General features: G+C 40.9%; 1 protein-coding gene across 12 annotated transcripts in view; it reads right to left on the bottom strand.

Annotated features, from left to right (window-relative positions):
- TENM4 (teneurin transmembrane protein 4) overlaps positions 1-26,274 on the bottom strand; it is a 928,417-nt gene that overhangs the window by 150,057 nt on the left and 752,086 nt on the right. For all 12 annotated transcript variants that reach the window (XM_042024146.1, XM_042024143.1, XM_042024148.1 and 9 more), the window contains 2 exons: positions 23,025-23,235; positions 4,814-4,915 (listed from right to left, as the gene is read on the bottom strand). In XM_042024146.1, coding sequence (XP_041880080.1) covers positions 4,814-4,915; positions 23,025-23,235 — 313 coding nt within the window. The remainder of the gene's footprint in view (positions 1-4,813; positions 4,916-23,024; positions 23,236-26,274) is intronic.

Raw genomic sequence — 26,274 nt, 5'->3', positions numbered from 1 at the left:
CTTGCTGTGACACTGCCTCTGCTGTGGACTTCACTGGGCACACAAATCACAAATCACCCTGTTTTTTGCTGGGTTAACTTCCAGTTTTATGGGTTTCACTTGCTTTGCTCAGAGCCCAGAATGCCACATTGAAACTACTTCCCTGATTTAGCTCATGTCATCCCATCAGCTACCAACTTTTTTCCCTGAAAGGGCTGTCAAGCACTGGAACAGGCTGCACAGGGAAGTGACTCATTCACCACTCCTGGTGGAATTTAAGATGTGTGGATGTGCCATATGGGGACAGGGCTTAGTGGTGGATTTGGTAGTGCTGGGTTAAGAGCTGAACTTAATGAAAAGAGTTTTAGAGGTCTCTTCCAACCTTAACAATTCTATGGTTCTAATCGAATGTCCAGCCCCCATTTTTGGCTATCACCTCTGCTGCACTCAATTAATCACCAGCCACAATGCAGAATTGGCCTCTACTGTTTCCAAATTCCCTGTAATAAAAGCTGTGTAAATCTGTCCTCTGATATTTGTATCAGTTATAAAGGATTTATAAAGGATTTTTAATTGTCCTTGCTTCCAGCAAAGTCAGCTGACTCTCAAGGCCACCCAGATACAGGATTTCTTCCCTGTGATAAAGGGAAGAAGAGGAAGATGACAAGCTCAAGCTGTGGCATGATGGATCCCAGAATTAAGCATTTCTAGAGCTAAATTTGGAAACTGCCAAGCAGAGTGGGATGGGATGAACTGAAGGATACAGAACAGGTTCCCCAAGGAAGCAGAGGGCATCAAGGACCAGACCTCAGCCTCCATGACCACAGCTTTTGCAATCACTGCTCTCCAGCTCCTTTCAGATGATGCCTTCTCCTTATTCTATTCTCCACACCAGCCATATTATGCTCCTTTTGTCCTCTGCTCTGATTTTTCCAAGGAAGATGCTGATTTCAATCCCTCAGAAGCAATAGCCTTTCCCTGTTCACTCTACCTTAAAACTTCTTGCTTAAGTCCTGTTCTCTTTCATTTCATTTTGCCGAAACTCAGCTGCAAGGATGTATATTCAACACAGACTGCTCTTGTTCGCTGTTGCACATCAGCCTCAGGTGAGAGCAGCTGGCCCTCTCATCAGCCCCTTGGAAAGGCAATTTATGAACAATTTTAGGCAGGACAAATGCGAAATGAATATTCCATTCTGCTGCTTAATTCAACTACATTAGGCATGTGATGAATCCTCTTTTGCTTTGTTCCTGACTTAGATTATGTATGGGAAGGGGTATTAACATGGTTGAGGAAAGCTTTCCTCCCCTTCTCTTCCCATCTTTTCAGAAAGTAATCTCACTAAGCTCATCATGAGTTGTTTCCAGGCGTCCTTATAGTCAAGTCAGTTTGAGTGTTACAGAACTACAGCAGCCTCAGTGAAACACAAAGCATTGCCAACTCCGACTGTTAAGCCAGTTTGATATGTAGTGAACTACACTTGCCTGACCAAGATAAAAGAGGTTTAGAAAAGAAAGGAATTTGGCAACTGTTATGCCTAAGGAGCCCTCTGTTCACTTTAAAGGAAACACACTGCAGTGGTGCATTGCAAGTGCATCATTTGCAAGATGGTATCTACCTATAAAATATGAGACATAAATTGTTTAAGATACACTGTGTTGCATACATGGCTCACAGCACACTCACTCTGTAATTTTACTTTTCAGCTAAGCTGATGGAATTTTCTGCCCCTCCCATCTCAAATTTCAGTACTCAGTAATGGACATTGTTCTTTCAAGGCACTGGCAGGGGACAGTCTGCAGTTCTTCTCGACAGGAAGAAAGAATAACTGCCTTTAACCAGGGAGAGGTTGCTGTGAAAGACTTACATGTGTCCTGACAAGACAGCTGATCACTCAGTAATAGATCAGATAAATTACTGGCCATCTGCAATGAGACTGACACTCTACAGAGCCTTCTGTGGAGAACACCTTCAGCATCACCTGGAAAGCACTGCTGCAAATGTCAAGACAATGGCAAGAACAAGACCTCCTCTGTAGCATACAATAATGCATAAAGACAAAAGAGGTTTCTGAATTTTTTCCCCTGTTACTTGTGCAACTCTTTTCCATACATAAAGATACATAATTATTATTTGATCATTCAGATTCCAACCATGTTTATGATGATAAAATTATAGTAGTTCTCTAGTGTGGTATGATAGCAACAACCCAAATGCATACTCTGTTTTTTGCAAAGTTGAACATCAGAGAGTAAGATCATTTGTTTGTTTGTTTACTTTATACAGAACTTGAAAACACCACCTCCCGTGTCCAAGACAACCTTCAAAAAGCCTATGAAATACATCTCTGGCAACTTGCTCTCATTTATTTTGCTTAAAATAATTGGTTAATAATACATTAATAATTAACCATTGCTAAAAAGAGAATGGCTTTCTGCTCCAGAGTTTCCCATTAATTTGGTGAATTACAAGGCTGAATTGAAACAAAGGAACACTCAGGAAATCCATGACCTAGAATTCTTCATGTGGGCAGGAACCTGCTTATTTAAGGATTACTGCTCCAAACAGGGACCGTGAATGGCTGCAGATGGATACTGTGACAGCCTCACACATGCTGCCCTTTGAGGGATTTGTAGGTCAAAAGAAGAATCTTGGATGCCCCTGAAAACCAACAGGAAGTCAATGCTGGGATCCCTGGATCTCATGTTCATGGCAACATGATCTATTTAACACACCCAGTGAATGGAAATGCATACACAAATATAATTTTGGCATGCCAGGTATTATTCTGTCTTCCTAAAGGCAGGGTGCAGCCTGTGATCTGAACCCAGATGATTCTGAACGAAAAGACAGAGTTGAATAAAAGGTGTTCATAGCAGCTAGAGCATGTGCTCTGGTGAAATGGGAGAGACTCACATGGCTCCACTGAAAAGCCTGAGAAAGTCAGGATATAGCTCCTCTGAAAGTGGATTCAGAACAAGAGTTTAAGTATTCTGATTCAGTGAAGAAAGTTGTTCTTCTCCACAGACTCTCCAGGGAGCCTTGGGGGAAACAAGCCCTGAACTTCTGCCCCTACTGAAAGTTAGGAGGTGTGAGTTGGAATATGCTGTGGGACATGGAAAAAACTCCTTTTGTCTCCAGCTCCAGGGATTTGAAAAGGAGCTTGGAAATGCAAACCAAGTGTAAGGAAATGCAAACCAAGTGTAACCTGAGTCAGCAAGAAGTTTGACATAACAGCTCTCAGGGATGCAGCCTGCACATCCATCTTACTGGGCTGTGAACTCTGAAACCCCGCCGGGCTCAGCCCTCGGCAGGGAGCTCCCGCCTGCCCCGGGGGTGCGCGGCTCCTTATCTCTGTCTCCTGGCTCGCTGCTGGGGTGTGACCCAGCTCAGCTGCAAGGGGAGAGGGCCGGAGTTGGACAGAGTTTAGCTCTCTCTTGAGAAGGCGCCAGCCTGTTTTCCAAAGCAGCGATGAGCTGGGGTGAAGGCCTGACCTGCAGCCTGACTGAAGCTCCTTGGGTGGGCACTAGCGTTTTATGCTACCTCCCTCCCCAGATTTATAAATCTGTACTTAGTTTGTTGGACTGTTTGAGCCAAAAAAGGCCTTGAAAAGGTTGATGCACAGTGTCCTGTCATTTCCCACATGCAAGGTTTTGATATCTTGGTTTGAAATGTGTTCTTACTAAAAGTATTTCAGTTTGTTTTTTAAATGTTTAAATAACCTAAAAAATTCAGGCCAAAGAAAACCCTTCCAAAGCCATTTATTAAAAATACTTATCACTTGAGAAGAAAAATGTATTATACTGTTTACTGGGGTAAGTCTCCTTGCCAGTCCTCCCAGTGTTTTTACTTTTGGCCAGAGTAAGCAGTTGCCATTACTCCACTCCTAGCCTCACTCCAACCCTGCCCTATTCCCCACACCCAGGCTGAGGCAGACTTGCAAGGTACTTTTTGTATAATCAGTGTCTTAAAAGAAAGTATCATTATAGTGTCATGCCACGCTGTGATAAAAGTGCTCTGCTAAACAAACGGTAATGCCACATTCCTAAGTGATGTTTTCTAAAGCCACTTCCAGAGAGAAAATTTCCAACGTGACATTTTGCCTGTTCACAAGCAGCGCAAGGAGTTGTGTTGCTGCTAAGGGCACAGGAGTCATGATTAGTATAGAATCATAGCATCATTAAGGTTGGAAAAGCCCTCCAAGATCATCAAGTCCAACTCTCAGCCCAGCAATGCCAGCCCACCACTAAACCATGTCCCTAAATGCCACACCTACACTCCCAGAGATGGTGATTCCACCACTTCCTTGGGCAGCTTGGCAAACCCTTTGCTGAAAAAATTTTTCCCAATATCCAATCTAAACCTCCCCTGGCACAACTGGAGGATGTTTCCTCTTGTCCTGTCACTTATTACTTGGGAGAAGAGACCGATCCCCACCTGGCTACACCTTCCTTTCAGGTGGTTGCAGAGACCAGTAAAATCTCCTCTGAGCCTCCTTTTCTCCAGGGTAAACACCCTTGGATCCCTGAGCTGCTGAGCGAAATTTTAGCAAATTTGTAGCCAACAAATTCACAGATCAACTTGTTTCCATTCTACTGCAGAATCCCCACGTTGGGTGATGAGTACTTTGTAAAAGGCACCATCATGAGTATAACTTATATATATCTTATATATTTATATATATATATATATACACATATATATATATACACACATATTATATATATCTTATATATATCTTATATATATATACTTATATCATGAGTCTAACTATAAGAAGAAAAATGTTAACTGAAGGGGAGAGGGGAACAGTTAATCAAGCACAAATTCCTACCTCTGCCACAGTCAGGGCCCAGAAAGCCAAGGAAGCAATGGCAAGTCCCAGACACGCAGTCTCCATTCCCATAGCAATTACTGGGACAGTTATCCACTGATTCTGGAAAACAAAAGAGAATTCAGAAACTTCTTTAGGCAAGAAAACACCTCAGAGTTTAGAAGGGCTCTAGATGGGTGGGACAGATGAAACTTCAAAGCGGTTGCTGTGCCCAGGGTGAAAGCTTTAGTGTGAGCTCCACTAAACCATGCTCATCCATTTACACCAATGGATGGTCCCACTGCAAATCCTGTGATTAAATATGAGCAGCTCAGCACCCACCACATTGCGCGGGCATCCTCTCGGTACCTGAAAACTTCCAAATGTCTTTTCTTCCTGCATATTTTTACAACCATTTTTCCTCTTTAAATTTATTGTAGAAATGCAATAGCCCCCATTCTCATGCCAGAACATGCACTTTTGGTCCAGTTTTGTGACTTAAGATTATTAAGTGACCTTGGGGCATTTATTTGTGCCAAACAGAGCTGAGCGATGATAGATATGTTCCCCTATACACGTACTGAACAAAGACCCTTGGTTCATCCCATCTGCCTGTTCAAGGACTACTTCTAACCAAATTTCTTCTTATTTGCTCTGCAATATTATATTGAACTTAATACATTATATAATATGTAATTTATGTATTTAACAGCTCAGAGTGCCGGGGCTAATATTCTATTTGATGGAACAGGAATGTGTCCATTTCGCATTTTCTTCTGTTTCTAGTTATCATCTTAAATTCTCTGACTTTGGCAAAAACACCAGCTATTCATTTCTCAGGGAAAGTTAACAGGTAAGCAAAATGTTATCTAGCACTTCTCTTTCGAGAAGAGTTCAGAATATTGGGGCAAAACCACGTCTTTCATGAAAGAACACAAGCTGGTAAACACATCAAAAAGAGAATGAAAATAATCTTATTTTCTTACACTAAACTGTGAGTGAAGACTGAGTAAATGTGAGTGGGGCTTTGAAAGATGTTGTAATAAATACCATGGTTCATTCTACACTGCTATTTCATATTTTCTCTGAGGGAGATGTATATCAGATGAAATCTGGATTCGGATACACAGAAGGGGCGCTGGTGGTAGACATGGAGTGGGGTGAAAATCTCAGCCCTCTGAATAATGGCTGCATTTTCACAGACGTACTCCATGAGACCTTGTGGTAGCAAAGATATCTGTAAACTCTCAATCAGTGCAACTGAAGACAACCAGCAGCAGAGATGTGCAGATTTGTTTCTAATCACAAATGAAAGGAAGCCTGTTTCTGGATGGGTGTTCTCCAAAGAGCAGAGGTTTCTGAAGGACATTTTAAAGGATGTAGTGTAATTTAATCATTCATAAAGGACAACAGCAATTTTAAATAACAAAACCAGTTTAAAGCATTTATGTTTTAAGTCCTGGCTTCGGACATCTCATAATCAGACAGCTCCATGCAGCAAGGAAGGAACAAGGAAGTGCTGTCAGTTTTCTAACACTCAATAGTTAAGCAGATATTCACTTGATGGTGTATGGAAATGCAGTCACAGCATGTAGTCAACCCTTTAGGCTTGAGCTGCCATCTTTATTCCAATCAGAGAGCATCCATGCTTCCTCGAATACAGAAATAACGACTCAGGCCTTGTGCATTTACACTGATATTTAGGAATACCATCTCTCACTTCATAGCAGGTATAAACATAAATCTATCCTGTAAGTGAAAAGTTAGTAGTAGGCCATGTGCATACAATCTTCAGAACTTTGTCATGGGTTAATGTCACTGCTGGAAACAAAAATGAATTCACTTTATGCCTTTTTTTCTCTACGCCTTTTTTACAATACTTACATTTTTCTTTTCTTCAAGAAATGTATGCAGAGATTTAGGAAAAAGAAGTTATTTATGCACATACTTACACAAATGAAGAACATACAGAGTGTGAGTACTGTGAAACGAGATAATGAGAGGGGTAAGGAGATTTAACAGCTCCTGTTGCTGAAAGGGTCAGTCCTTTTCCTCTAATCTTCTCATCCTAAGAACAACTCTAAGCTCCCTCTTCTTGTGCTGGTTCTGGCACTTGTCAGATCCTTCAACGAGGTGGTTAAGCTCAAAAGGTGGCAAAAAAATGAATGCAGCAGAAAAAAACTAGAGTATTTTTTTTTCTGCTGCCTGAAAACTGGGAAGAGAAGGGCCATGCTACTCAGCATCAGCGCAGTTGTCCCATGACACCTCACAACCCCGCTGCCATGCAGGGTCAGGGGCTGCCAGCTGGAGCAACACTGCATAGATGTAACACGTGTGACCTTTGAAGTCAAGGGGAATACCTATGTCAGGGCTTGATGCAGGACAGACCCCCAGTGTTATGACAACACCTTTAGAATACTAAAAACTGTTTTTAAAAGCTTTTTCCCAAGTTTTTGCTTTAATGGACTAAACCGAGATCTTGAAAAGGAGTAAATAGCCATATTGCTTTCTTCGTATATTTATGAAATACAATAATTCAGCAAAATAGTAAAAAAACCCCACGGAAATATCTAGAAAGTGTCTAAAAAGTAACATATCAAGCACAGCAACTGTTCCAAAGTGTGCCAATGCACCACATCAGCTAAATGGTAATCTTTGTTACTGGAAACAGTATTTTGCAGTTATAGTGTGTTCAGCTGGTGTGTCTATGATCCTAGGACAAGACAGGCAAAACTCTGTACACCAATTCAATGCCCACTGCAGGTTAAACTGAATTACTCTGTCCACAATAATGAGTATGTACAAAGGGATTTAGAAGTTCAGAGTGACCTCAATAATGGAGCATATCTGTGCTTAGGTAACCAACCTGTCCAGAATCTCTAGGGGAATCCATGTAAGAACCTTTACTGTGGTGGTGCATCCTTTCTTCCTCTGACTAGTTCAGCACAGACACCTATAACTGGTCAGATCCCTGCTGACAGTGACTGACACTGACGTATTAAAGAAAAAGAAAAATTTACATCTATTTTCTGGTTCATATACAGATCTGGCATTTTTCTTTGTAAAACTGCAGTGATATGCACATATACCACTTCATCTATCACTATCTCTTCAAGCTTTGATTTCCCAGACACTTCTTTGCAAGTGTGGCCAAACTGTTTCATACCATACAGTGGCTAACTCAAAAGGAATTAAAAAACAGGTGGATGACTTCCTCACTGAGACACCTCAGTAGCTCTTGCTTGTGGCCTGAATACCCTATACTATTAATAATAGAGTAGGCCCTCAAAAGTCCTTTAATCCCATTTCATTGCTTTCTCTTATGTACCTTGTTGTTCTAATATTGCCCAAAGTAACATTTTTAAAGTATTCTCATTTCACACTACCTCTATTTGCCCGGGAATAACCTGCCTGATACAGATGAGATGAAGTGAAAAGGAACTCTACTCCCCCTGTGACTTGTGCCACTTGCTGTTTTTTAGCAGTTAAGGATGCAAACTTTCCTGGTGATTCAGGGCAATTAAGGTCTTCACACACTTCCAAAAGTTCTTCGCTACTGAGAATCAATTCTGAAAAGCGATGAAGGTTCATGCAGGGCATCTTTGTCTCAAAGCTACTCCCAAACAACTCCAAAGTATTTCCATAAAGGAAGTGTTAAAATGAACGCACCTTTTCCCCTCAGGAACTCCAGAGCTAATGAGCACAAACAAGGCTGAGACTGAGGCTTGTGAGCAGCAAGTCTGCAAGCTGTGTGTGCAACACTGTGCATGCTCCTATTTATATTCTTAGGCAGAATCACAAACTGGAATTTCTTTTTACTTTGAAGATTGCAGGCATTAGCAAGTTACACTCCTCATAAAAACCTCTATTTCCATCCTAGCACTGAATTTTGTTTCAGTGGTTACAGACTGCCAGTTGGGCACCTGAGTCAGTTTTCTGGCCCTTCTGGCATGTACACATGCACACACATCCACGTACACTGCTCTAACACCTACACTACACACTAAACAGGAGGAGGCGGGTGACTTGGCATCAGAAATTAGGGAGTCGTGATGGAAGAACCCTAGGAAGAATGAAGAATCAAACAGACATTTTCAGAAGCTAGGGCTTAGTCAAATTATTATCATATGGGGCTTAGATGATAGAGGAGACACACCTTTAACATTCAGGAAGTCCCTAAGTCAGTGGCACAAAGCAGCTGTCTCTCTTTTGAGTATGCTCACAGTCAGCACTGCTACAGAGGTGACAAGCTATCAGCCAATAACTAAAAACAGGCACTGCAGTTACGGCTGGCTTCTAGTCTCCATTATACAGCTTATTCTGGAAGCTGTTCACATAATTAGAAGAGTATTTTCCAATAGATACAAATTCCATATGGTGTTTTATGAATAGTACCATGGGAACTGCTTTAGAGAATCACGACAATGTTTTTGTTTTGTTTTATTTAATTGTTCAAGTTCACTGTGAGACCATGAACAATTCTTTTTTAGAAAGAGATATATATGTTCTCTGTTTCCAGTCTGATTCCCACAGTTTTCTTCTGGCTTCCAAATCCCCGAAGAGATCTGACTGACACCAGCTGGTAAGGGCAGAGATTAATAACTGGAGGGCCAGCCAGTGGATGATGCATGATGCCTTCATCTGGTTTTGCTATCGTGTCCGAAGAGAGCACTGAAAACACAGTTTCCATGCCACCTTTCAACCACCAATGGTAGCAGGAGTGAACCTTCTGAAAGCAAACAACTCACACCAGGGGCAGACTGGCAAAACTTGAGGTGGTGGAGTTTCCAAGACGGAATGCACAAGTTTGCCTACAGAATTAAGTGTCCTGCCAGCTTCACAATCTAATTAGCAACTGAAAAAAACAAGTCTATTTATGGAATTGCAGAATCACTGGATGGTTTGGGTTGGAAGGCACCTTAAAGACCATCAGGTTCCAATCCCCCTGCCATGAGCAAAGACATCTTCCACTAGACCAAGTTTCTCCACATCCTATCCAAACTGGCCTTGAACACCTCCAGGGATGGGTCAGCCAGTTTCTCTAGGCAACCTGTTCCAGTGCCTCATTACCCACACAGTGAGGAATTTCTTCCTAATATCTAATCTAAACCTGCCCACTTGTCAGTTTAAAGCCATTCCTCCTTGTCCTATCACCCCATGCCCTTTTAAAAAGTCTCTCTCCAGCTGTCTCGTAGTCCCTTTAAGTACTAGAAGGTGCTCTAAGGGTTCCTTGGAGCCTTCTCTTCTCCAGGCTGAGTAACTCCAACTCCCTCAGCCGGCCTCCATAGGAGAAGTGCTCCAGCCCTCTGAGCATCTTTGCACCTCTCCACTATTTCCTCAGTAAATATTGTAAACCTCCAGATCTCCCCTGAGACAAAGTCTAAATGACATAATGAGACACTTGGTCTTCAGATCCACACTGTCTCATTTTGGAGAATGGTATAGAAATGCCCTGCCTGACAGAGCAGGTACTCCCTACCCTAGGACAGCCTAACTCAGCCAGGAAAAGGAGGATGTACAAAACTGTTTCTGGATTCATAAAAATAAGAAATGGAAAACCTTCGTTAAGTGCGAAAGCCTAGGCTTCTCCAAGAGCAGAACTCTTCTTCTGAAGTACTCTTTAAGGTCCTTCCTGCTCATGAGCTTTAATTATCAAAGCAAAGAAAGAAACAAAAAAAATTCCCTAAGTATCCTCAGCAGCTGTAATTCAACATATTGCACAAAACAACATTGATTTGCTACTTTTGCCATTTATTTCAGGGGGTATTTTTCAGCACAAGTAAACTCACAGCTGGTAGAATTTGAGGGAAAGTTGGCTGAAACCTTTATCCCATTGCTAGTTCTCCCACTGTAATCACCCTTTACTCTGAGAGAAGCCATAAACTGGCATGATCCAGCCCATACCCATAGTAAGATTTCACACTACACTATCTTGCATTTAAGGATATTACTGAGTTCAATATGAAATTGCTAATTGTTACCATTCCCATTTTTTTTTTAGGTTGTTAATCTGAGGCATGGACAAATACAGCACAGCTTTGCTTCACATTATAAACTGACTCATGTGGCAGCGACAAAGCTCCCAGGCTAATGGTCTGCTCAGGGGACCACTTTGCTGCTGACAAAACGCCCCATGAAAGACAATTCTACTGTGGTGAACTCTATAAAGATCTGTCAGCCTGGCTCACAATTACCAACATGAATTACCTTTATCCAGATGCAACACAATAAACATATTAAGAAGGTAGACAAATTGCTAGACTCTTGATGGACTTCTTTTTTATACACTCACCATGTTTGCTGGTCAGCAGTACAGCTACTTCAACAGTATTTCCACCTTATTTATTTACTATGCAACATTCAACTTAATAGCTTGTTTCCCTATCTTTGGGCCAGAGGCCAAGGCAGATGTTTGCCTGACACCAAATCCTATTAGAGGCTGTAGTAACACAATTGTGTGTTAAAGATAAATATTTTACAGCCTGCACTTGCCACCAAGCATCATCATTCCCTAGACATTTAGAGGCAACTATCTATTGGCAAAGAAAAAGTAGGTTACCTAGCTGGCAACTGAAGGCAGTACCTTTTTTAGAGTTAATAAGCACCAGGACTGCTTTCTAAGAACTGATTAAATGCCATTCAGTGTGGTGTGGCTGTATCAATTCAAATGCAACTGTTTCATTTGATAACCTCAAAAAGTTGCTCTGGAGACGGCAGTGTTTGGTGTCAGAAACCTGCAGGAATAGCACTGCAGCAGGACAATTAGACCTTAATGAATCAATGCTAATCTCCATTCTGGAGTGAAGGTTCAAGGAATACAAAAAATTTATCAATGAGAATATTCTGTATTAGAAATTAGATGCAAAGAAAAGAGCAGGCTTTTTTTAAGTATCCTGTCTGGCCCCTTCAGCTAGCAGTCTACTCCACTGCTACATAAGAAATGGCCTCAAAATCTTTTGTTCTGTGCTGGTGAGAAGATATATGTAGCTGCTCAGCCTAAAATAAATTGCCACAGCTACTCATCTACCAGCCCAGAAAGATACTGCATACATACTAATTGGTACAATAAAAGGTTTTACCCTTTCCTTATAAATGTTGACTCTCTCTATACAAAGATGCATTAATTCAAAAATAGCAAGTAAATTAAAAAAGGAGGTAAACCAAATAATTAGAGTAGAATTGTTTACTGTATCAAATAGATAGATATATTTATTGTCACACAGAAATATACTGTTCCTAACTGTCCACTGACCTATTTTCTGCCTAGCTATGTTCTCCTGGCTAAAGAAAATGTTTTGCTGGGAGGGAGGAAGGGCACAGGGAGCAAGGCAGCAAGCAGGTAGATTCCATGGTTCATATCTGACCTTGAAATCCTCTGTCAGCCACATCAGTGCCAGAGAGCCATGATGAGTGCCCAGTACAGTACAGGGAATTACACTGCCTGGGAGAATGAAGGGACACCACATTATTTCACCTTACTCTTTGCTGCTGTACTAGACCAACCTTAACAAGCCACATATTCTTTTTCCTAGATCTGCTTGTCCAGGATAAAAATGACACCTACAAGCTCACTGCAATAACATCTCTCTTTCACAAAAAATGCTCCTTGTCACTGCCTTGACTACGTTAGCAATAATTTTAATAGGAAGTCAGGCAGTATAACATGAAAGGCAAAGAGGATTCTGAAGCTCTGTGAACACATTTAATTTACTTCCCAGTTGCAGAGCTTGCAGTCTTGTTTATTTTTCAAAGGAATGATGCTACCCAATTGAATTTCACTGCAGGAGAGGTTGGATTCTAAGCCTGGAGAACTGTCACCTGCCCTTGTAATTGTGATAACAATGCCAAGGCAGACGTGGAGGTGAGAGGGGATAAAACAGGTTTCAGATGTCTTCAAGCATCAGATTTGACAGTATGAGCCAAACAAAAAAGGCAAAAAAAGTAAGGAGGAAGAAAATGCCCTGGAAACAAAGGAAATGTGGAAATGCTAGGTCTAGTATTCTCTTGCTCCTCCTCTTCCTTCCCCAGATGAAGCTTTAAAGGACTGATTCCTTCTTATAGTACATCGTCACCTGCTGAGATTTCAATTTTTCTGCTTCATTTGTGTTTTACACAGCTTTTATACTTCTAGCTCAAGTAATCCACACCTGGCAGCCAGGGATGTGAAAGTCTTGACAGTATCATGGAAACTCAGTCATTATTTTTGAGTGCTCTTTCACAGCTTCCTCTTCTGTAGGGCACCTAGTGTGATGCTGATACTGCTAATGCCACTTGATGTTGTGCCAGATTTTGATTTTTTTTTTCTTTTTCCTAAGGCTGGGAGGTCTGTTTTAATTAAGGACCCACGCACATAACCCTGTTTTGCTCTCACATCCCAGTGGAACTCTAATCTTCACATGCAGGTATAAGGATGCTAAATCAGGAAAAGGGCAACAGGCAGACAGTCCTTTAAACAACTCTTTAAATCGCTCCTGACTGGAAAGTGAGAGAGAAGGACAGTAACCACAATATTGAACTGCATGTTATTCTCCCTCCTCTTTTTTTGTAAGAATGTTTAAAAAAAGCAATTTGCAAGGGCTGATACATGCCCATCTCCATCAGGGTACCGACAACAAACACCCACCTCTGCCATCAGCGACTCTATAGGCTGGAGCATTTTACAAGGTGATGGTGAAGCACAGAAGGTTTGGTGCTCAGAGGCAGTTGGGTTGCTTCTTGAAGTCAAAAGCCACTGATTTTGCCAAATTTCACAGTACATCATGTGAGCACATTTTCCCTTGAGCTGTCTGTACTTCTGCTTTTAGGCCTGGCTTGAGACGTCTATCCAGGTACTCAAACGGCTCTCACCACAATCACATCAGTCTTTCTCACACTATTTCAAGCACATTTGACTTTATGCCCAGCTGGAAATACTAAAAAATCAGCTTTTTTCTGTCCTATTTTTGAACTTCTGTTCTACAGAAAGAGGGACCAAATGGGAATAGCTTGGAGAGTAAATAAAGAAGAGAACAAGCCTGATCATTTCAGAAACCTTTGCCACATTTGGTCTGAATTTGGGTTGCCCTTTGAGAGAGAGCTTTATCTCCCTGATTCATTCCTTTCTCTTACCGCTTCCTTATTAAGAAGAAATCTTTCCAGTGCAGAATGCCTTATAATCTGAAGCTCTCAGATGGTTGAAAGCATAAAGTGTAATGGGATTTCAAAAGCACTTGGGCACTGGTCTATGCATATGATCATTTAACTTGATGGTAAAATCTCCCTTGACTTCACCAACTTTTAGGAAATCCTGCTAATGTATTTCTGCTGTTCATAGGGCTAAACAGGGAACACTGTTTTCTTTCCTTATAATGTGAGCAATGCTAAAAGCATGAAAGGGTCTTGAAACATAGTTCTTAAGGAATCATACACTGACCATCTGAAAACACCCCTCTGTTCCAAATCATTTGAAATGTGATCACAGGTTGGAAGTTAGCTGGGAAAAAAAATTCACTGGATGATTTTAAACAAAGAGTAGCTGGTGGACTGAAGCTTTCTTCTTTTTCCTTCTACAATGCAGCTTCCAAGCACAGTAAGACTTTAATCCATACTTGTAACATAACTATGACATGGCTGTGGAAATCTAGAAAGATACATTGTGAACAGTAATTTTCTTCCTAGATTCCCTTTTTTGCAGTTGGAATGTTTTTAAACCTGAATTGCACTCCAGTAGATGAAACTCTCATATCCCCTATTTGCCCAGGGGATTGCAAAGAATTTTTTTTTGTTCCTTCCCACTCTCATAAATTGTTACAAACTAATACAGGAAACAACAATTATTCAGCCTTCAGGGTTCAACTTCTGGAGCTGCACTAGCAAGAGGGAAGTTACTTCACGTTCAGTACATTACAATTTCTGCTGTCATAGCTCAGGGCAAGGCTAAAGCTAGCCTTGAGTTTCATTTTAAATGATGTTTTAAGTTGGTGTATTACAGGGGGAAAAAGCAAACCATTCTTGCATACACACCTAGAGAACTACAAATGTAATCTCATTTGGTCAAACAAGGGCCATGAAACCTTGGCAATGTTATAATTTTGGGTACATAAAAAAAATGAATTTCATTTTGCACCAAGTCTTTAGCTAATATATCCAGCCTGATACTTAAGGATGTACTGGCTGGAATGACTGCTATCTGAGGTTCAGTTAGGTAAGTGCCTGTTGCTAGGGACATGCTCTCAAGCAGGATGCCTGGTCTACAGCCACTGTCACAGAAGAGCCTGAGTCCCCTCTAGGTTCTATGTGAGCCTTGACCCCTGTAGAGATGCCCCCAGTTCCCTGGGGAATCTCAGGTGCCACCAAAGTCCTGTGCTCAGGCAGCTCCATTGAACTCTTGGTGGTCTTCTGTCAGGGCCAAATAAAAAGCAGAACATATGGCTCCCTTCCTGCCTCTTGCAGACTTGCTGCACAAACGGGGTCAAACCTTGTTCCTTCTCAGAGGCTCTGGCAAGCTGTCTAGAAATCAGTTTAAGATAATCTATGAAACTTTTTCTGAGACTGCTGTAGCACTCAACAAAAGAAAGCAGTCACACATCTAATACACAGACCAGCTGTTATCATTTAAAAAGTCAACATATACCAGGAGTGACCATACGGACCAATGTCCTCGTCTGCTCAGCCCCTGTACAAAATGAAGATTGGTCCAGTGACTCCTGGGGTGCTGATGTTGTTGGCTTCTGTTCTTTTGTGGTCTTGCATGCAAGCATGTACATGTTAATACAGCCTTTGGAAAATTGAGGCTTTAAAGCTTCTGTTGTTCTAGTACAGAAAGAGTTCTCCTTTTGTTTGCCAAAGCAGACGAGTAACTCCCACAACCTCATTTCTGTGCTGTAGCAGGGGAGCATTCATGGAAAGAAAAGTGTGCACAAAGCTGCTCTAGCAGCTCGGTAATACAACACAGGAATAAAACAAGCTGTGCTTACATTAGCCTGCAGTCTGGGCTGCGTGGAAAGAGCTATATACAAAAGTGTAAAAACGAAAACCATATGCACCGTTTTACACATTTCTCCAGAACCCCTCAGACAGCACTTACATGCCATGTTATTAAGGCAGAATTCTGCTGTTCTGAAACAAAGTGAACAGAAAAACACAGGGGCAGACATGAAAGAAAGAAGGAAAGAAAGAAGGAAAGAAAGCAAGCAAGCAAGAAAGAAAAAAGGAAGAAAAGAAAGAGAGAAAAGAAAGAAAGAAAGAAAAGAAATAAAGAAAAGAAAAAAAAAAGAAAGGCTTTAATTTGGTATTAAATAATGACCCTAAAACTAAAGCAATTATCTCAATCAATAAACTTTTTGTACAAGCTCTGTCAGATCAAGAGAACTTGCCTGCCCAAACACAGCACACGGACATGCAAGTTCAATGCTACCAGTCCATGTAAGTACAGATGTAGGCAAAGCTTTTCAAAAAGACAAATCTACCTTTGTTTTTCTACCACTTTAAAGCATGATTAAAACCAGACAAAACCTGGAACATTAAAGACATTCAGATGTCTAACTTCTACTGAGACGAATACTTACTGGCATTCAAGCAGTCTTTAGAAGCATGGCCTAATTTCTTTTATACAACAATATAAATGAAAGTATTTGTCCATTTCTCTATTTTTCCCACCCAAATAATCACTTGTTATCATAAAACCTATTGAAAGAGGAGTGTACTTATAGAAATCAAAATAAAAAAATAAAGAAAAAGTTCAAATCTAACATTAAATAAATTATTGCATCTCTGCTTTAAAACTAAGCTAGCTTTACACATTTTAATGTTCTATTGCTAGCTTTTATTCATAGATCAAGGAAGAGATACACTCTGTACAGAAAGAGCAGCCATGGAATTTTTCACAGCAAAGCATCTGACCTTTACAGGCCTCTTATTATTTAATTATCTTTGAGATGTGTCCCTAATTTCCTCTTTATTAGAAATGCCTTACGTCTTCAATAGAAAAATCCTGAAATAATAATTTTGCCTGCCATTATGGCTTGGGAAGCAGGGTTATTATCTAAGAATTGTTTCAGACACTTGCAGAGAGAAAAAAGGTCATTACAAGTAACATCTAGATTTGAAACAATTGGTCTGACTTCCTGTTTCTTGGAAGTGCTGTAAGTCTAAGCAGCAGCAGGCAGAAAGCTGCAGTTAACATTTAGGGAGCAGTGTACCATAGGATCATGGACAAACATTGCTGACTGAAGCTGAAAGGAATTTAAGAACCAGGAGGAATGTTTGATCTGTTAGGAGTTGTCTGAAAAGGCAGCTCCAACACTGGAACATGCTCATCCTCTTGGCTCACTTCACTGGGAAATGAGGCTGTTCATCAGTTTTGAGGAAGAACGTGGAAAGATTAAGGGAGCACTGATAAAGCTGCTGTTGACTTCCAGGTGTTAGTTTTAAGGGTTGTGTCACTATCCACCCAAAACCATCATCACTGTTTTACCAAGAATAGCAAACAAACTCTGGATATGAGGAGTGCAAATTAATGTGAAAAGTTTCACCTCTGCACAGCCCTCTTTCCATTTCCAGATCCAGGCTCAGCCCATGTTTGCTTTTTATTAAGCCCTATAAAGAGAACAGACTTACACATGGGCTGGATGAAAGTGAAATCTCACCAAGCACACTACTACACCTGCTTGGAGTGGGGAATTCTTGCTGCTCACAAAGCTCAGGCAGAGGGAGTTCACCCCACACTTCTTGTGATACTGTGCCTATCAGACTGGGCTGGATTTGGCTGAGATGGAGAGGGCAATCTCCTGTCTTCTTGCCATCCTTCTGTACGGACTAGCTCAATTCTCACAGAGGACCTCACACTCTGTGGCCAGCTGGACGTTTAGTGGAAGATACTTTGCATAATCTGAACCTGCTCTGAGGATAAGCATTTTCAGTCAAGCAGACCTGTCAACACAATGTCATTCAAGAGATCAAATACACAAGGAAAGAAAAACCTAACACAGCCTGGCAGTGACTCATAAATGCATTTTTTGCTTTCTACATGAATTGAGTGACTGTATCTTTTCTAAATACTACCTGAGACCTATGAGCTTTGCCACACTCAGAGAAGCTAGGTAAGAGCTGAAAGCAGGAAACAAAGCATCAAAAAAAAGGGTTGGCAGCAACAAGAGAGTAATCAAAAAAAGCATTGCCCATCTGACAGAGTATCAGATGTCTGCTTGTAGAGGGGTATACAGAGCCAAAGTCAAAAACTATTTGCAGAGCATGCAAAGCTCTGCTGTTATTTTGTACGAGAGAGATCGAAAATCCATCAAAAATTAAATGATTTTTCTTCCTGGCACAGTTCTCATATGTTGCTGTATTTCTTTTTCTGTGCAGAGCAAAAAAAGAGTTGTGAGTGTGGGCAGGAATGGGTTACTAACTAATTATCTGCAGAAGGTTACCATAAAGTGGAAGTCCCCCTCTGACACAGAAGGGCTAAGATGACCACACTCATTCAATAGGGGAGAACTGAGCACTTCCACGGAGCAGCTGGAGTCTCATTAACAGCTAAGGAGATCTGATTCAGCAAAGTACTTGTTGAACTTTCAGCCTCTTAAGCCTAAGGAGAAGTTCAGAAAAGGGTAGCTGGGACATTGAAACCACTTTTCCTCATTCAGAGTTCTGAAGATCTAATAGTGCATGGGGGACTTTTAACTGAGGCATTAAGGAGCCAAAAGAGAAGTGCAAGCCAGAACAGATCACACCCCATGTTACTCTGCACAGTATCCTGACTCCTCAATATTTACATGAAACCAATTTAGATTTTTCCAGACACTAGCAAAACAAGAATAAATAACATGAATGGTTTTGAGACTCCAAGTGGATCACACTTCTGTATCCTTTCTGAAGTGGAAATTGCTAGAGTTTAAGTTAGCTTACACATAAGCAGCAAAAGCAAGGGAAAGAAATCTGAGCTGCTCAGACTCTTCCTTTTCCCTTTGCTAAGAACAAGCTAAACACGAAGGCACTTTCACACAGTGCTAAGGAAGTCATTCTTGTCACCTCTCACGCAAGGATTCCCAGTCCGATGCTTGTCCCCGTGCCCTGCAATTGCTCCTCTGTGACCTCAGTCCTACTGTGAAGTGTTCCTCTGCTGGTATCATTCCTGAGTGTGAACTGCTGTCCCAGGGACTGCATGGGGTGGGCTACATTCTGGGCTATTGCAGGAAGGGCATGTGCCTTTTGTTTTATATTGCCAAGTGCTGTATGTGCTGGCAGCCCCTTATAAATCCCACCAGAGCTCCTCTTGCACTTTAGTGGAGGAAACTACTTACAGTAGGTTATTTTTACCTACTGGTAATGGATGGTAGAGGGGGCAGAAGGAATGATCCTTTTCTTAAACTTAAGCATTGTCTCATGCAGAAGATACAAGTAAGATAAAACCTTGCATCCTATCCTGGGTGTTCTACATGTGTTTCCTGTTGCTTGCTGGGTGACATGCTGGCAAACAGCGATGCTCTCCTCTCACAGACAACTGACTTTGCTCTTCTTTTTGATTTCTCAGTGGCCCTGCACAGCTGAGCCTGCCTGAGCTCAGCAGTAACAGCTGCTGGAAGACACTTTGACTCCATAGACGCTCTTTTCAGGTTCTCAGATGTTTCTTGCTTCTACTGAGCAAACTTTTGGCCAAAATCTCTGTCTGAGATGTGCTGATTCCATCTGATCCCTGAAGCCTACTATTTTGCTTCACTTAGACAAGATTGCTCTAAATAAATTACCACTATCAGGCTGATAGTAGCAGATTGTAAATCCACAAGGTGCTTCTCAAAGAAGTGTTTCTATTAGGAATTTCGCAAAGTGCCACCAATGTAATTTACAAAAAGGTTAATTTATTTTTGAGAGACCTTGACTGTCCATTCCTTTATAATGTAATGAATTGTAATTCAGAAGAATAGGATATAAAAATACTATTAAAAGCTGAAAACTCTTCCAGAATAATCTTTTTCCCTCCACCTGAATTGTCTGTATTATTCAGAAGTATAAGCTCTGACAGGCATTACAAGGCTGTATTCTCCCCAGGTTTACATTCCGTGCCATCTAACAGGCACACATTTTGACACCACCTTAACCCTTCAGTGATGATGATTCCACATCGTTTTAGAAAACAGGCCAAGTTGCCATCTCCTGCCCTCAAAATCTGTGCTCATGTTCCTGAGTGGATTTAGTTACAGCTTTATTGCATTCCAAAGCTGTATGATGGACAGCCTCACAATTTATGAAATTAACTGTGTGTTATCAAACTGGGAATACAGATGCTTTTTCCATTTTTCTCTAGTTTTCACTAGAATAATGGAAGCCAAATCATTCCAGGCCAGCCCTGCACAGTAATTGCAGTTGATACTGTCATACAGAGCCGGCAATGATTTGCTGGCTCTGAACAGCTCGGTCTGTTGAAACACAGCAGATAAGACTTGGAAAATCAGCACCCTTTCCATCCAACATGTTTATTGCTGAAGTAAAAGCTATGGCCATTTATTTTGGTGAGTCCTCACTCGCAGGGGTTGTTTGCCTGAAGCAATGACTGCAGTTTGGCTTTATGAACTTATCATTACGATCACCATTATCAATTTTGTGCTTTCTACTACTATCTGTGATTATTAATTAATGCTTCATTCATTTTCCCAGCAGTTCTATCACCCTCACAGCATCTCTGGGGAAATGTCACTCCCCTCAGTTTTACACGGTGAGCAGCTAAAGCATGAGCCTAGGCTGGGGCAGAATTAGCACATCAGTCAGAATCCAGGAGTTCCAGGCTGCTGGTCCTCTTCTCAGATCACTGGATCCTACTTCTTCCTGCACCACAGCTATACTTTTCAAACTCACTCTTACTGTAAGCCCTATGTTAGTGGAATAATAAAGGAAGATTTCTTGCCACAGAAATCAAATTAAATGGCAGCTTGCCTCTGACAGTCAACACAACTCCTTTGAAGGTTCCTCACCCCACACAGACAGATCTAAGGCTTCCATCACATGTGATTTGATTTATTCTTTTGGTGTTGCAACTTTACACACTGATTCATAAGCACTGTCAGGTTGCTTTATCCTCTTTACTTGGGCAGTGAAAAAAAATAGTAACACTACAGCATCACAGTATTTATACACTTACAATCTAGCAACCATGTCTTGCCAGACTTCATGAATACACTAGAAAGGTTCTGAAGCATTAGAGTTACACAAAACACCTGACTGTTTGTTTTGTTTTTTTTTAACAAGCTGTTAAAATCTAGATTGAGAAGAAAGGTACTGACTTGTTAAGGCTATTACAATGTTTTTATGGTACTTATACAAATGCTGCACTTTTCTGGACAAATTCTAGCCAAGAAGCCACATTTTCCTACCTAAAAATTTTACTTAAGTCTGTTTCAAAACGCACAGCTTGTCCTTTAACAGGTTTTTTTACACTACAGCTCTGTGTTGATATACAGCTGCCAGTGGATAAAGTGATTCCCACTTGTGTAGTAAAAGAAAACTTCCTTGTTTCTGAATCACAGAAACACAGAACGATTCAAGGTCAGCAGGGGATATATTGAACATATCATGGGCTCCATACCGTGGACTGCTCTGCCTATCATGCAGTCATGAAGGTACAGCAGAGCACAAACAAAAAAAACCAGGATTGCCTTGAAGACAGTCTGACATGCTTCTCACCCACACCATTTCTTTGCATTTCAAAGGCAAATTAAGAATGCTTTTTATTTTCTTTCTTCTTGTTTTTCCCTGTATTAGTGCAATGAGGCCAAGAGAAAAGTCTGGCTAGAACACTTAAGCATCACTTTGAAAACAAGAACAAGTAGTGACAGTGCTCTAAATGTGTTTTCTGCTGTTAGAGCCTTACTGACTTTTCTTCCTGTGATGGGAAATTTTGGACTGAAGACATTCTTAGCCAAGGAAAAAAAGCTGCCTTCAGAAGAATATCTTAAGCTTCTGTGGTTATTGTAAGCAAAAAATCAAATTACTAAAGTAAACTAAATGGAAGTAAATCTGCATTCTATAGAGTAAGACTTCAATTTCTTAAGTTAATATACAACTACTTCTAGTGTTGCTCAGCTGCAAACAAGACAGAACATCACATTTCCAGGTTTTGAATTTATTACAGAGTATTACAGCAGTTTCCACTTCTGCATTAGATAAACTTTAGTGCTAAAATGGAATATTGGGATGTTAATGACTTTCCTTTAACAAGACCTAAACTTTTTAATTAACCTGCCAAGACAAATTACAGCCCATAGCTCTTAGGTAACTATTGCAGACAGCTGAGACTCAACACCAATGCCTCTGTTGGGAGAGGGATTAATGGCAGCTTTGGAATGAGTCTGCTTTTTTCTGCAAAAAAAAGAAGTCCATTAAACACTGTGGCTAGAAGAATGCTGAGTGCTAGTTTTATGGAGTAGTCTTTAAATTACAACCAAATGAATTTAGGTATAGGAACAGTTTCAGCAGGTCAATCAAATTTAAAAATAAATATTATTGAATCGGGAACAGATTCTGATATTTACAGGGTGGAAGAAGAATACTCAATGGGTTATCAGGCACCCACTGGCAGCATCCTTTCCTCCTTGGACAGCAACAAATCCATGCCTGTGAGCTGACCTGACAGGGCATTTTACTGCCAGAGAAGTCAGAAGACCTATTTAGTTAATTTGCTCTTCTTAAGCAATCTCAGCTTAATTCTGTTAGCAAGGAGAAATAGAGATTCCTGTTGCTGTGGTTGCTACTACCAAGTCTTACAGTGCTCTTTATTGGAGTTTCAACCCCAGTATTCTGCCCGAACTCCGGCTTGAGTGATTTTGATGGTGTTCAATGGCAGGACTGTCTGTCACACAGAACTGAGGCATGGTACTGCTGTCTGTTCTTCAATCATTCCTACACCTCTGCTCCAGAAAGAGAAATAAGCCAATCAAACAAACAAAAAATCAAACAAAACCACCAAAAGCCAATTAAATAAAAGGAAAATCAAAGTAAGAAAATACAGCAAGGATTTTCCAGCTTGTAATCCATGTTTGGCACTGGGCAGAATCTCATTATGGTTATAGTTACTTAAAAGGCCTAAAAAATACTTACTCAGCATTTAGGGTCTAATAGTATTCAGCACGTTGCTAAATACAATCCCCTTCAAGCATTCTCTCCAAAACCACACAAAGCCATCGTGCAATTCGAGTATGTGCCTTAATACCTGTCCCCAAGGCATATTTAGGAGTTTAGGAATAATAGAGGAAATCCTTACCAATAGCAGTAGTAAGGAAAGAAACCACTTCCGATTCCTTGCCATCATTGTAGAAGGCTAAATGCCATATTCCTGAATCTAAATACTGGATAAATCCTGTCTCGTGGCTGGCCAAGGGCACAAAAGCTCTGTGCTGCCGCTGAGGTCCTTCCAAGCTTCTTGCCTCCTGTGTCAGCAGACGTCTTCCATCAAGGAGCTCAACAAAGTCAAACTGAAACGTAAAGGGAGCAATGTTTGTGTGTGTACCAGGTTTCCTCAAGCTTAGTCTCTTATTCTGGATCTACAAAAGCATCATAAACAGGATTTTCTCTGGTAGCGCAAGTATTTTTCTGGACTACCTGCAAGTAACCATTTTGGAAATAGCTAGTGTATGAATGTATTTTCCTGCAATTATATGAATCATGAAATCATCTTTGTTTAGAAGGTGACTTGCAGCATATTGGCCCTAGTGAGGTGTTCTCACTCTGTAGAAATATAGGCAGGGAAACATGAGACCATGATTCAACTGCACTGTAAATATGGCACTAAGCAGCTTATTTGTTATCTTCTTTGTGTCTTGGCTAATACAGAAAAAAAGACAGAAAACTATATTTAGCCTGACTGGGTTGTGTGCCAGAATTGCTAGGGGTCACCAAGGAAAAGTAAGAGATATTTTAAAGTGAACTCTGGTAGAGGTTTTGCAGAAGTATTTTGGTTAGCCAGCAAAGGTTTTATCTTAAAGCAGTAGCAAAAATAGCTAAAAGATCACAGAAAATGAAGATGGAAAAGAGATAAACATACAGAAAAGTCCCATTTAAGGAGTGGCTCTAGGTATTTTCCTCAAAAGGATGCATTTACTTTTTGCAACAGTAACTTCAACTGAACAACTGCTTTGCTTTAATACCAGTATTGCAACTCCTTTTAGTTCCCTATTCAAATAATCTTCCACTGATTTTTGACAATAATTGTGTTTTGTCTGGTATTATATTAATGGCATGAGGCAGATATAAGCCTAGCAGGTATCACAAATATTAAATGAAACTTATCTAGTCTGACTTTAGTCATGTGTTTAGGTGACCAGGACACCTTGCAAGCAGAATCCAGCAACTGAGGCACTATTCAGCTTTTCTATTTCCTGACTTCACTTGGTTTTGCCTCTCTCATCCAGCTGGTCAGACAAGCTTGTGGTTTTTTTCTGGCAGAAAGATGAAAAACAGGCAGAAAGAAACACCACCACTTATTTCTGAACCTGTAAATGTTGCTGCACTGAATGGCTGCTGAGTGTTAGCTGACTGTGGCACCAATATTTGGGCTGCTTATCCCTTTTCACTTTACTGTAGCAAAATTTGGGTGCTTATTATTAAGTTGCCTGGTATGGTCTTCAAAGTCAACCAAGATAAAGACTTGATGACATGTTCTTTCCTATGTAGCAAAAGTTAAAAAAAGTTAAGCTACTAAGTTAAAAAAAGACGTGCTTATTTCCAACAACATTTTGAGCAATGAGCTATATATGACCTAGCTCACATATGAAATGGCAGAATTTGCCCGAGGTTATTTTTATTATGTATTTAAAATTATATCTTTACAGGAAATTAATTTTGAACCTTGGTTTCATTTTTTTTTTCTTTCAGTTGTATTTCAGTACACAGATCTCAAATTTGGTGCTGAAGTGTCTTTTTGAAAATGTAAAAGCTGCTACACCTGCGAAGGTCATTCCTTTTGGGTGTCTATCCAAATTAGATTAGCTAGACACAGACTTTGTGTGTTGAAAAAATATGATGTAAACATAAATTATAAAAACATATGATCTAAAATCTAAAAAGACAATGTAAGTAGAAATTCTAAACACATGTAATTAAAAATGTACATTTCTGTTTCATCCTTGTCCTGGGGGGCATCAGGCACAGCATCGCCATCCGGGCAAGGGAGGAGATTGTCCCGCTCTGCTCTGCACTGGGGTGGCCTCACTTCGAGTGCCAGGGGCAGCCTGGGCACCACAAAGTAAGAAAAACATTGAGCTCTTAGAGAGTGTCCAGAGGAGAGCCACGAGGATGGCGAAGGCTCTGGAGGGGAAACCTTATGAGGAGTGGCTGAGGTCACTTGGTCTGTTCAGCTGGGAGAAGAGAAGACTGAAAGGAGACCTGACTGTGGTCTGCAGCTTCCTCATGGGGGAAGAGGAGGGGCAGGCACCGATCTCTTTCTTCTCTGTGGTGACCACTGACTTGAGAAAACAGCATGAAGCTGAGTCAGGGGAGGTTTAGGTTGGATAACAGGAAAAGGTTTTTCACTCAGAGGGTGGTTGAACACTGGAACAGGTTCCCCAGGGAAGCGGCCACAGAAGTGTTTGGACAATGCTCTCAGGCACAGGGTGTGATTCTTGGGGTCTCCTGTGCAAGGCCAGGAGTTGGACTTTATTATCTTCATTGGTCACTTCCAACTCAGCATATCTATGATTCTATAAAACAACAGAATGATTTAAGAGGATACTGATGAGCGGTTGGTTTGAATGACACTTTGTGACCCAGGTGTCTGTAGCCACTCTGAGCATGAGCTACTGCCTAGGCTGATGCCTCATCAGGTCTCAGTGTGACCATGCCTGTCACAGCTGAGCAGGACAGTGACAGAGGACATCATAGTGGTGTCTGGGTGCTGGGAATGTCCCAACAGAGCTTGAGTTTGATTAAGGAACAGGTGAGCTGAAGAAGGTAAAACCAGTAAGAGAAAAACCTAAGTATTTCCGTTTTCACTTTGGAGCATGTGGAACAGCTTGATCACAGGTAAAATTCACCTCACCAAGCGCTGACATTTCCATGGCAGCTTGAGTTAGTTTTCTAGAATCACTGGCTTGCAAGTGAAGAGACACTTCTGGGATGCAACCTGCTTCATCGTAAAGTGGACATCTAAGAAATGTCCTGTGGATGGAGCTTACACGCATCCACTTCCTGCTCTTTGTTAGATGTAGTTACTTAGAGTTTAGTGAGATGAAAACGACCTCAAGGCACTCAGGTACAGTGAGCTGCTGTTCTTCCACTCCAGTCTGGGTTATGCTTACTTGGGGCTTCCTGCCAAAAGCAAAAGGGTTTTTTTCACAAATATTTGCAAGATGCTGCTGCAGATGTTGATGACTTTGCCAAGCTACTAGTTACAAGTTGTAAGTATTAATTGAGCCACAAATGGGTTGTGTTTTATTGCATTTTAATACATTCAAAGATTTTTAATAGGCAATTAGTTACTGCCAGCAAGGAAATCATAGATAAAATACCATGTTAAT

Source organism: Corvus kubaryi, unplaced genomic scaffold (assembly GCF_017639235.1).
Source record: "Corvus kubaryi isolate FWS band 111438036 unplaced genomic scaffold, C.kubaryi_AGA036_p1.0 37260, whole genome shotgun sequence".
In the NCBI taxonomy this organism is placed as follows: Eukaryota; Metazoa; Chordata; class Aves; order Passeriformes; family Corvidae; genus Corvus; species Corvus kubaryi.
Note: the sequence above shows the minus strand (reverse complement) of the source record. Positions and strands in the feature narration are given on the sequence as shown.